General features: G+C 37.0%; 1 protein-coding gene across 2 annotated transcripts in view; it reads left to right on the top strand.

Moving 5' to 3' along the window:
* Nucleotides 1-258: 258 nt before the first annotated feature.
* The window catches only part of LOC131150495 (probable phosphoinositide phosphatase SAC9), a 75,345-nt gene continuing 63,834 nt past the window's right edge, over nt 259-11,769 (top strand). Inside the window, exons 1-3 of one of the 2 annotated variants that reach the window (XM_058101231.1) lie at nt 259-452; nt 811-901; nt 4,317-4,915. In XM_058101231.1, the coding sequence (XP_057957214.1) occupies nt 889-901; nt 4,317-4,915 (612 nt within the window). In that variant the 5' untranslated portion in view covers nt 259-452; nt 811-888. The other variant, XM_058101232.1, reaches the window with a different exon arrangement.

Here is an 11,769-nt window from a genome sequence, read left to right as displayed (position 1 = left end):
CTAACATGTGTCCAACCTATTGCTCTTTATTTTACTTACTTTCATTATGCACGTCACTTTCGCAATAGAATTAAAATAAAATTTTAATGAAAGAGATCACTGTTATCAAAATAAAATAATTAAGTGCATAGATCCATATATATATTTTTAAATAGTGAGAACAAAATACACATGACTAAATAATAATAAATGATAAAAAGAATACATATAAAAGTCAGAAAAAGCAAAAAGAAGGATGAAGTAATCGTTTTGGAAACCAATTCAATGAAATCATGCAGTCTAGGGCGGTTTCAATGCAATGTGATATCGTTTTTGGTAAACACAATTTTGTGAAATCGTGTTTTACACAAAGCATTCACGCCAAATCCACCGAACCTGGAAAAACGACTCTCCTTTTACTTTCCATTAACGCAATCTCGCAAGCATTAGCTCCCCGATGTTGCGATTCTCCGGTGAGTTCTCTCTCTCCTCTCGCCGCATGTTTGAATCTCTGTCCGTTTCCTTGAATGTTTCAGTCTTTATTCGATGCAGTGTAATTTCTCAATATGTCGTTTGATCACATTTTGGTTTTTAAACGCGTACTGTTGACCGATTCAAACCAGGGCTGCCAAATTTGGGTCTTGAGCTTTTTCAGATCACATACTCAGAATATTTAGCTTAGTTTTGGATCTTAATTAGTTTTTAATTGCTTTGATTTTTTATGTAGCTACGATGCCTGAATGATGATCCGTGCTCTTGTATGGTTTATAATGTCATTTGCCAATTTTATAATTGCCATGCTCATTCAGTATTGTCATTGCACTTTATCAGATTGATGCTTCTCTTCTTCAAGGGGATTACAAGTCTTAGGGCTCTCAAGAACTGCTAAAACCGTTAAATTTTGAGCGCATGGAATCACCAGGTGAGCCTTCTGTAATTTGTATGCATCATGTGATTTCTTGTTGTAAGGGTTTTGGATTTCTATCTGCTCGATAGATATTGGAAAATATGAAGAAAGGAAAAGAAAATGTGAAAAGGAATCAATTTTTTCTTTTTTGGTTATTGTGGAACACGAAAAAAAGAATGAAATACATACCAAATTAATAGACTGCAATTCATTTTACACTATATTTTTCTGAATTTTCAAGAATGATTTTTCTTTCTTAATGTTATCTGAGATAGAGAATAAATATTATGAATTAATTCTCTTCTTATTTTCTTTCTTATATTTTCCCTTCTATTACAGAATCATTGATCCAAATGAGGCCTGTGTTTATCTATTATGAAATTTCTGTATATGTAGGCAAAGACCGCGAGTGATGACAGTTCTTATACCATATATGGCTGTAATGTTGCATAGCAGTTGAAACAGCATGCATGTGTACCTCAGTGTTAATTTGACACAATGCCTGAATATTTTCAGGGACTGATAACTTCTTGCCTGTTGATCCTGACTAATTGACAATTTGCCTTATTTTGGAATCGAAACTCAAAAATGCAGAAAATGTGATTGCATTATAAGGAGCAAGCTGAGAAATGCCTGAAAAAACTTACTAATCAGATGGATTGAAAGAACTTTACTAATCAAATGGATGGAAATATTTAGTAGTTTGAATTGGTCCATGGGTATTTGTTTACGTGCATCAATTTTAAAATTCAGGTTGATGGGCATGCCCATATCATTAGCTAAAGGGGACCATGCATCAAAACCTGGGATTTCCATAACATCTGTCCATCTTTCTTTAGTTTTCATCTTGTCTCTCTTAGCTGATTTACTCATCTCCCTATTACGCATAGGCCAATATTCTGTTCTAAATAGATAAAATTATTTAATCTACAACTTACAATATACATAGCATATTAGCAACCATTCATTATACTTTAACTCAATCAAAGACCAGATGGCCTACACTGTAGGTGGTCACATTGCCGAAATATATGTGACGAGACCACTTTTTCTGGTGAATGGAAGTTTGCCTAACAATTTTTTTTCCCCATGAGCTTGTTTTCAATCAATGTGGCAGAGGAACTGACCCTGACCACAACTTTGGCCAACTATTTGGTTGCCGCAGACTTATTTTAGGCATTGGAACCTAGGAATAATGTGTTTAATTAAAAAACTCTCTTTTTTTGTATTTTTTAGCTATTCAAAGGTTGTTCATATTTAAGTCCTTGGTATGTGTTGTTGAAATATTAGTCGGCATTTGAATTCAATCAGAACTTTCATCTTGTGTTCTCTCTCCCCTTTCTATATACAGCTATTCTCCCTCTTCTTTTTCATTTGTCTTCCTTCTTATTTTTCTCCATCTCTTTTTCTTTCTTTTTTCTTCTGTTTGTTCTTCTTTCTACATGTTATCCATTGCTATTCTTCATAAATTACGGTGATGATTGATTTTATTAAAAAAATCAGCCATTATGACCAGGAGTTTTGCCAATGGGATTGTTAAAGCTTGATATATATTGTTTGCTCACACTTATAGCTTAAGCTTTTAGGTAAAGTGATTGTTTAACATGGTATTAGAGCTGGTTACGGGAGGTCCTACGTCTAGTCTAATTGCCCGTGTTTTCCGTGTGGTGTTTACAAAATTATTGTATTCCATGTGATGGGTGTTATTTATCGTGTGTTTGTCTCTCAACTTGTTGTCTGGCTGCATGTGCGGGGGAGCATTAATGCTTGATATACATTGTTGGCCTTAGCTTAAGTTTTTAGGTAAAATAGCTGTTTAACACGGATGAGTCTATTTTTGAAGCCTGTTAATGTGGAGGAATGGTTGTTTGGTTGACGGTAACAAAAGTTTAAAGATACAATACTCTTAGTTGTTCAATGGCCATGGCCATGCAATACTGGGTTGAGTCAAAAGAGGATTTTAAATTAGCTTCTTACAAGAATTTTCTATAGTAAAAAGAGCAGGGCTACTTCATTGAGAGAGAGGTGGATTATAGGACAAGTTCTACAACTGAGGTAATTTACTTAAATGCACATCAATAATCCTTACATCTGTAAGCCTATACTTACATGCAACTAAGAAACTCTACAACAAAAATAATGAAAAATTGTTAAGGAACCCAAAGTAATATCAAAGTGAACCCCAAGCTAACTACAATTCCTAAAATAAGTTAATGTCCCAGGGTAATATAAAATCCCTAACATCCTAAACATATGCCTCTTATAAAAATGTTCCAAAGGTCCTCTGTCGAAGTGTCTCTCTTAGATTCAAATATAGTTGGTTAAAGAGTTTAAAACTTTGGTATGTTGGGAGCAGTGCAGTGGATTTATGGTCATATTTGATTTGGTTTATCTCCTGTCTTCTAAATGATTTCTCTTTTTGTACATGGGGTTCACTTTTCTTTTTATTGAATCAATGTAATGATCAGTGTACTAGCCTCCAATGGTCTGGGGAGGGCATGATGCGTACGTTTTTGCCCCTACACCAGAATAGACAGAACTTGAACCCCTGACCTTCAGGTTTGGATTAACACCTTTACCACTGGGTTGAGGCTCACCCTCAGCAAAAGACCCTTAATTGACTAAAATTCAGAAAACAACCACTGGCATTTCTGTTTTTCTTTTGCCGTGATATGTAAATTTGCAGGACCTTCCTCTTCCACCCCTTGTGTGTGCGTGCTTGTGGGTGGTTCCATTGGAAGGAGAATAAAACACACGAATGTGCACAAAATCTTGCGAACCCTGACCTTCTTTACTCACTGGCCCAAAAGAGAAAATGAAAACAAAACAGGAGGCTCAAATAGTTTAAAACTCAAAAACTATCATTAGCACGTCTTTTCCTGATAGGTAATGCGTAGACACCCCCAACATTAAAAGGGATAGGGTTTATGGAAATGTGCAATTTTTGCTACTTTGTGAACTCTTTGGACTGAAAGGAAGTTGGGAATCTTCAAGCACTGCACAACTTCTCCTAGTTTGACATGCGATAAAGTTGTGTCTCTTGCCTCTTTTTGGGCTCATTCTTTTGGGTTTTTCTGGGGGATATCCCTGCCTGACCTGCAAAGGGATTGGAGGGCAGCTCTTTTGGAATTATTTATATGTTTTATTTTGTTTCTCTGGAGGACATCTTGTTCTCCTCTCTTTGTATATTTTCTCTGTTAGTTTATTTTTTCTTATAAAAAAAAAATCCTTTTTTCTACACTTGCAAAATGTATACTCTTGCTTTCCTAGTTCTTTTTGTACTGCGTCTTACTGCTGTTACTTATAGAATTTTGTATACTCTTTAAGTTTCACTGAGTTATGCTATGCATTTATTTATTTATTTTGTGCATTGGCTAAGTTCTTTATTTTCTGTTTCCTTTTTTATGTGTGTATTTTGGTGTTTGTGCAGTTAATTGTTTAAGGGACACATCTGTTGTCATTGTTACATTGGATACTAGTGAAGTGTATGTTATTGTCAGCTTGTCTTCAAGAACTGACACTCAAGTTATTTACATTGATCCAACAACGGGAGCACTTTGCTACAGTGGGAAGCTGGGTTATGATGTTTTCAGTTCTGAAGAAGAAGCCATAAATTGCATTACCAATGGATCAAAGTGGTTGTGTAAGAGTACAACTTATGCTAGGGCAATATTGGGTTATTCAGCTCTGGGAAGCTTTGGGCTGCTTCTTGTGGCAACAAAGTTGACTGCTAGCATTCCAAATTTGCCTGGTGGAGGGTGCATATGTACAGTGACTGAGAGCCAATGGATCAAGATTTCATTACAAAATCCTCAACCTCAGGGTAAAGGAGAACTAAAAAATATTCATGATTTGACTGACCTTGACATTGATGGGAAGCACTATTTTTGTGAAACAAGAGATATTACTCGACCCTTTCCAAGCCGTATGCCCTTGCATGAGCCAGATGATGAATTTGTTTGGAATGGATGGTTTTCAGTACCTTTCAAAAACATTGGGCTACCACATCACTGTGTCATTCTTCTGCAGGTTTTGCTTCACACTTTGTATCTTCATATTCATGATAATCTGATTGTTGACATAATTTCATCTTGTAAATTCTTTTTTAAATATGATTGCCATTTTTTTTAATCGAAAAATAAGAATTTATTAGTTTTAAGGTCTGATCTACATTGTTGGCCCACAACCTAATAGTTTAAACTTCTAGGTAAAGTGGTATTCTAACATGTGTCAGAGCCAGGCTGCCACAAGGTCCTGGGTTCTAGTCTTGTTGCCCACGTATATTATTTGCTTGCTAAGAATAATCTTATTCCCCATAATAGGTGTTTATTTTTTGTTTCTCTCAATGAGCTGTTGGGCTGTACGTGTGGGGAAGTGTTAAGGCCTGCAGTACATTGTTCGCCCACAACCTAACAGCTTAAACTTTTAGGTAAGTGTTATTCTAAAAATTAATAGCAAAAGGATGTACAAAACTGGAGAATAAGAGATCCTTCTAAAAGGAACGAAAGAACAAAAATGGAAAAACAAAAGAAAAAACAACATAACAATCATGCTGACAATCCTGTAAAGACAAACCCTTGGAACACCAGTAGTAACAGCCTATAATGAAGCCAGATAATGAATCTTACACAACCTAAAGACTTAAGAAGTCTTCTACATTTGAAAACACAGGCACCACTTTCCAACCAAACACCCCATAACACCGCATACAACCCACATATCCATGAGGATGATCTCTATTTACTCCTTCTAAAACCTGAAAAGAAATGGCCACCATATCCTCCATCGATCATGGACAAACCCAACTTTCCCAGTAATACCAAAGAGGCGAAGAGTCTCTTCCAAATCCTCCAGGAGAAAGAACAATGCAAAAACAAATGAGAGGCAGATTCAGAACTATCAAACCTTGGAAGGCATCTTGATTTGCAACAGATTGTTAGTGTGTTGTTGTTATTGTTGGTTTTTTTTTCCCCAATCAGTCAAGAGAAAAATATATTAGCAAGGCATCAAGAGGATGTCAACCCATGGTACAAAACATCAACCACTCTAAAAAATGTCGCAAGCATTAAGAATTACATTATGATCATTAACAGTTTGCCCACTAAGCCAGCCGGAAACAGCAGCAAACCACTGGTCTTTGCAGATCTGAAGCATGTATCTTTGAAGGCTGTCTTATTTCTTTCTTTCCAAGCACACCAAAAATGGCGAGAGAGACGATGTTCAAAACCTTTCACTTCTCATTGGTGGCCCTGATGCCTTTCCAAACCCAAATACCCCCTCCAACTGAGTTTTCCGTAACCCACTGTTGTCCACTCAAGGATAGAACCAAATTCCATAAGTTCCTTGTCCAGGGGCAGTGGAGAAGAATGTGGTTGACTGATTCTGCATCAGCCATACAAAGAAATTACCTAATTGTGATCTTTTCTGCAGGTTGTCAATGGTTAAATATTTACATGAGCAGATTCCCAAACAAAAAAGGCAATCTTTGAAGGGGCTGCTGTCTTCCAAATGTGAATCTAAGGGGAGTTGTTGCAATTAGTTCCCATTGAAGAGAGCTTCTTGTGGAGAGACTTAACAGTGAAAATACCATTTTTGTCTAAGGCTCATTTTGGTTTGTTGGGATGTTTTGGTAACAGAATTTATAGGGAATTTTGTAAAAGTCAGAGAGTGCATGAAGTTCCCAATCTATTGCATTCCTAGTGAAAGGAATATTCCAGAAAATTCCCTGATAAGTGATTTGGAGATGATGACTGATAAGGGCATTTTTGTCACAAGCTAAGCTGTAGAAGGAAGGGGAGACAGCTCTAAGACTACTGTTCTCATGCCACACATCATGCCAGAAGAAAACATTGGCCCCATTTCTGACTTGAGATGTCACAAATTGGAAAAATATCCCATCCTTTCCTGATGAATTTCCAAATTCCCACTCCTTAGGGTCCCTTGTGTTATCCAACCATTATGCTCAAGCCTATATTTAGAAACAATAATATCTGAACAAAAGCCGTCTTTCTCCTTCATGGACCTCCTTAACCACTTCCTCAGGAGGGCTTTTTTGAAAGTGAGGAGGGATTTCAACCCCAAACCTCCTGAACAAACAGATTGTTAGTGTTAACGCTATTAAGAACAACCAACCAAATAAAAGCCTTAAATTTTTTAGGAAACTTTAGCTGTCCAAATTCTATTGATATAAGGAAAAAGACAAATTCTCTTTGGTTAAAAAATCAAAGGAAGATTTACAAGAAAAATCCCCCAAAGACTCCAACCTCCAGCTATAAACCCCATAAGACTGCATATCTGTGCTAGAAAATATCTGTGTGTTATGCTCCAGCCATAAACTCCATAAGACTGCAAAGATGCCACACTTGCATAAAGCTGCCCTATCCTTCTTCTAAAACCTGCGAAGGAGATGGCTAACAAATCTCCCACCGAAGAAGGACAAAGCCAACTCTCTTCCATGATACTGGACAGTTTATTCCAAATCCTCCAAGCAAATTCACAATGCAAAAGAAGATGGGATGTTGTAATGGAATTACTATTGTTAGAGGTTATATATGTCTTTTAGTATTATTATTAGTGAGAGTTAGTAAGAGTATTATTGTCATTAGAGTGTATTTAAATTTGTATTATAAATAGAGGGAGAGACCTGTTTTCAAGTTAACTCATTCAATTTTAATGAAATCTTAACATGGTATCAAAGCCAATGGTTTGTAACTCGGGGCGAACAATAGTGTAAAGTTGAAGTGTGAAGCTTATTCCCTTGACGTGCTAACAGTTGGAGGACCAAGTGTGTGACCAAGGCCAATAAGGATTGGTTCGGAGGTACTATAATGCAATTTGAGGCACATGGAATGCAATATAAGGCACGTAAGACGTGGTGGTAAGGTCCACTTGAGCAACTGTTGGAGAATTGAGCTTGCTCCCATGAGGGAGATGACTTCTGTTCAAGGGGGAGCAGTTGAAACTCACAAGTGAAGGGGGGATTGTTGAGAATTTCACTTGTGAGTTTGTCCCACATTGGAAAAATTGAGTGGATAATGGGTGCTTATATACATGGTTTGGGCCCAAGACCTAACAAGTTTAAGTTTTTGGGTCAAGTTGGTGCTCACCCATGTGTATCAAGCCTACCCATGAACTCCTCTTGTGCTATCAAGATTTGGGACTATTGAAATACTTCTTGAGCATAGAAGTATTGAGATCTCGTATTGGAACTGTTGTGTCTCAAAGGAAGTATGTTCTTGATCTGTTAGATGAAACTGGCTTGTTGGGATCTATATTGGTTGATACACCCATGGATCCTAGCAGCAAGTTAATGCTGGATATGGGCTATTTGCTATGTAATCTTGGATAAAGCCAGAGACTAGTTGGAAAGTTGAATTATCTCACAGTTACTTGGTCAGATATATCTTCCACAACAAGTATTGTGAGTCAATTTCTAGATTCTTGGAGAACAAATCATTGGGACGCAATAATTCACATCTTGAGATATCTCAAAGGTGCACATCGGAGAGGTCTTTTATATCGTGATCAGGGTCACTCTTAAATCTATGGATATACAAATGCAGATTGGGTTGGATCTCCTTCCAATCGAACATCCACCACCGGGTACTGTATCTTGGTTGGTGGTAATTTGGTTTCTTAGAAAAGTATGAAACAAACTGTGGTGGCAAGGTCAAGTGCTGGATCAAAATATAGAGCTATGACTGACACTACTTGTTAACTTGTTTGGTTGAAGAACATGTTGGAAGAATTGGGTTTTCCGGATTCTTAGCCTATGAAGTTGATGTGTGATAATCAAGTTGCTTTTCATATTGCCTCCAACCCGGTCTTTCATGAACGGATAAAGCACATTGAAGTTGATTGCCACTTTGTTTGGGAGAAACTTGTGCAAAAGCTCATTACAACCGCTTATGTGAAGTCAGACATGCAGCTTGCTGATATTTTTTCCAAAGCGTTGGGGGGTGCTCGTGTCACATTCATTTGTAACAAGAGCTTATGACTTTTATGCCCCAGCTTGAGGGAGAGTGTTAGAGGTTATATATGTCTTTTGGTATTATTATTATTGAGTGTGTTAGTATGTTAATTAGTGAGAGTTAGTAAGGGTATTATTGTCATCAAAATGTGTTTAAATTTGTATTATAAATAGAGGGAGAGAGACCTATCTTCAAGTTAGGTCATTCATTTTTAATCAAATCTTAACAACTATAACAGAGCAGGCAAACATTTGGAGAGAGTGCCTTCAAATGTCTCCAAATCTGTGGCAGGTTATTGGTGTTAATTTTGTTTAGCACAACCAACCATGTAAAAGCTTTGATTTTTGGGGAAACTTTGACATTCCAAATAACATGATAAAGAGGAAAAGAAGAGTTGGAGTAGGTCAAGAATTCAAAGATTGTTTTGCAAGTAAACTCCCTAGATTGATCCAAAGACCAAGAATAACATCACTTCCCAAGGGCAGGTTGCAGTTATTCACTAAGGACAACCAGAATGATAGCTCCACTATCTCCTTATCGTTTAGAGGTCTCCTAAAGTAGAGATTCCCAGAAACAAAAGAACTACTCAAATTTCCAATAGAGAGAAATAATTCTATGAGGCTCAGAATTCAATCCAAAAAGATGAGGGAAAGATGTGGAAAAAGTAGCATTCCCAAGCCAAAGGTCTTTCCAAAAATGAATCCAGGAACCCCTCCCCACCTCAAATTTAGTGTGAGGAATGAATGGAGAATAAATATGATAAATAGACCTCCACGAACTCCCTAAGAACATCTCAAGCTAGCATTGTTCTTCCTCCCATTCTCATCCAACACAAACTTACTTCGTGTAACTCTATGCAACAGAGAAGTATCTTCTACGGGGAACCACCATAACCATTTAGCTGAAAGGTCGGTGTACACCAAATTACTAGGACCCAGTCCCCCACCATTTTAAACCTTCAAACCTCTACCCAGCTTATTAAATGATCCACACGACTCCCTAGACCACAAGAAAACTCTCATGATTATCTCAAGCTTACTAGCCATCCATAGTGGAATCTTAAAAGCAGTCAAGAAACACAACAGAATGCTAGGAAGACAGACTTTGAATAAGCGTTATTTTACCCCCAAGAGTGAAAGGGGCCCCTTTCCAACCATCTAATCTCACTCTTTCCATTACGGATTCCAAAAATTTGCAAATCTAGGATTCCCTCCCAAAAGAATCCCTAAGTAAGCCAAGGGCCAATCCAATAAACCACACCCCCATCTGTAGCTTATTCACTACTTTGCTCGATAGGTATGTTTAAGGCTGCTACCTAACTCTTCCCTATATTAATTTTGAGCCCATATACCCTCTCAAAAATTGAAGAATACCCAAAATTTTTCTAATTGAAGGGCTATGATCATCTAGGAAGAAAATGGTGTGATCAGCAAATTGAAGATGAGAAATTCCCACTCCCTCTCTCCCCACACCTAACCCTTTCCCCAATTTTCTCTCTACTGCCCATCTATCATCTTACTCTAAACATTTGGGTTCATCATTCACAATCTTTGAAAACCATACATTAGACAAACAATCCTTGATCCACTTGTGCCAGCTCACAAAACCCTCTCTCCCAAAAACCTTATTCAGGAAGCTCCAACTCACTCTATCATAAACTATCTCAAAATCTACTTTGAAAATGAACCCCCTTTTCTTTTTCCTATGAATATGTTCTGTCACCTCATTGGCCACTAGAATAGCATCCGCTATTTGCCTCACCCCACAAATGCACCTTGAGCACTAAAAGTAGTATTGTTTAGCACTGCACTCGGCCTATTAGCTAACATTTTAGTGGTAATCTTATACACATTAGAGACTAGACTAATAGGTCTACGATCCTCTACCTTGGAAGATCTAGATTCTTTAGGCCCCAAGACTATAAAAGAGGAATTAATGCTCTTACTTAGAATCTTGTTCCTATAAAAATTAGTGAAAACTTTCAGCAAATCACCCTTAATGATCTCCCAACCATAGTTACCGGAAAATGCTAACCTCCTAGCGAACCACGTATTGGTACAAACATTCCAAAATGTGGAACATTTTCATTTTGAAATGCTAAATCTAATGATCCAAAGTTTTAATTCAATATTTTTCACATAATGTAACTTCTTATTGGTTAAAAGTAAGTTATCATCCCATTTTAATTCTATTTGTTCATTATAAATCTATTTCTCAACAAAAGATCTCTTCTACCTTTAGAAACACCTCAACATCCTCCACAATGTATACAAGTGCAATTGAACTTTTTTCACCAATATATCTATTTATGTATACCCCTAATGTTTTCCACATTTTAGAGCATGTGTCGTACTGTGATCACGTTCTTGTTCCATAAAACATTTCACATTCTAGGTAACATTGCTCCCAACAATCTTGGAAGAAAACCATGTTAAAACCATCTAGGTCCAGTGCTTTATCCCTACCCATCCCAAAAACGACTCCCTCACTTCTTCCTCATCAAATGGTCTCTCTAACCAGTGCATTTGATCATCGGATATTGGATTCCATTCTAATCCCTTTATCATTGGCGACTGTGGTCCTCCACCAAATACATTTCCTTCAACTTCTTAAGTTTTTTCATAAATCTAAAACCCTCCCAACCCTCATCACCCTCCTTAAACTAGGTATCCCTCAACAAATGGAGAAAAGACTTATGATCCAACCACATGTTTTCAAATCCAATTTTTTTGGATTGATCAATTTTTTTTTAGGTTGTAATCTCCTTTTCCTCTCTTAATATATCTTCTTTTACTATTAAAAAGTATTTTCAAATCTAAAAGGTGCAATAACCCCTTAATCTTTCTAATCTTTAACAAAATAGGAAAATGATCAGACATAGGTCCATACATATTCATTTGAGAAGGTTTTGTA

This window comes from Malania oleifera, chromosome 3 (assembly GCF_029873635.1).
Source record: "Malania oleifera isolate guangnan ecotype guangnan chromosome 3, ASM2987363v1, whole genome shotgun sequence".
Taxonomy (NCBI): Eukaryota; Viridiplantae; Streptophyta; class Magnoliopsida; order Santalales; family Ximeniaceae; genus Malania; species Malania oleifera.
Note: the sequence above shows the minus strand (reverse complement) of the source record. Positions and strands in the feature narration are given on the sequence as shown.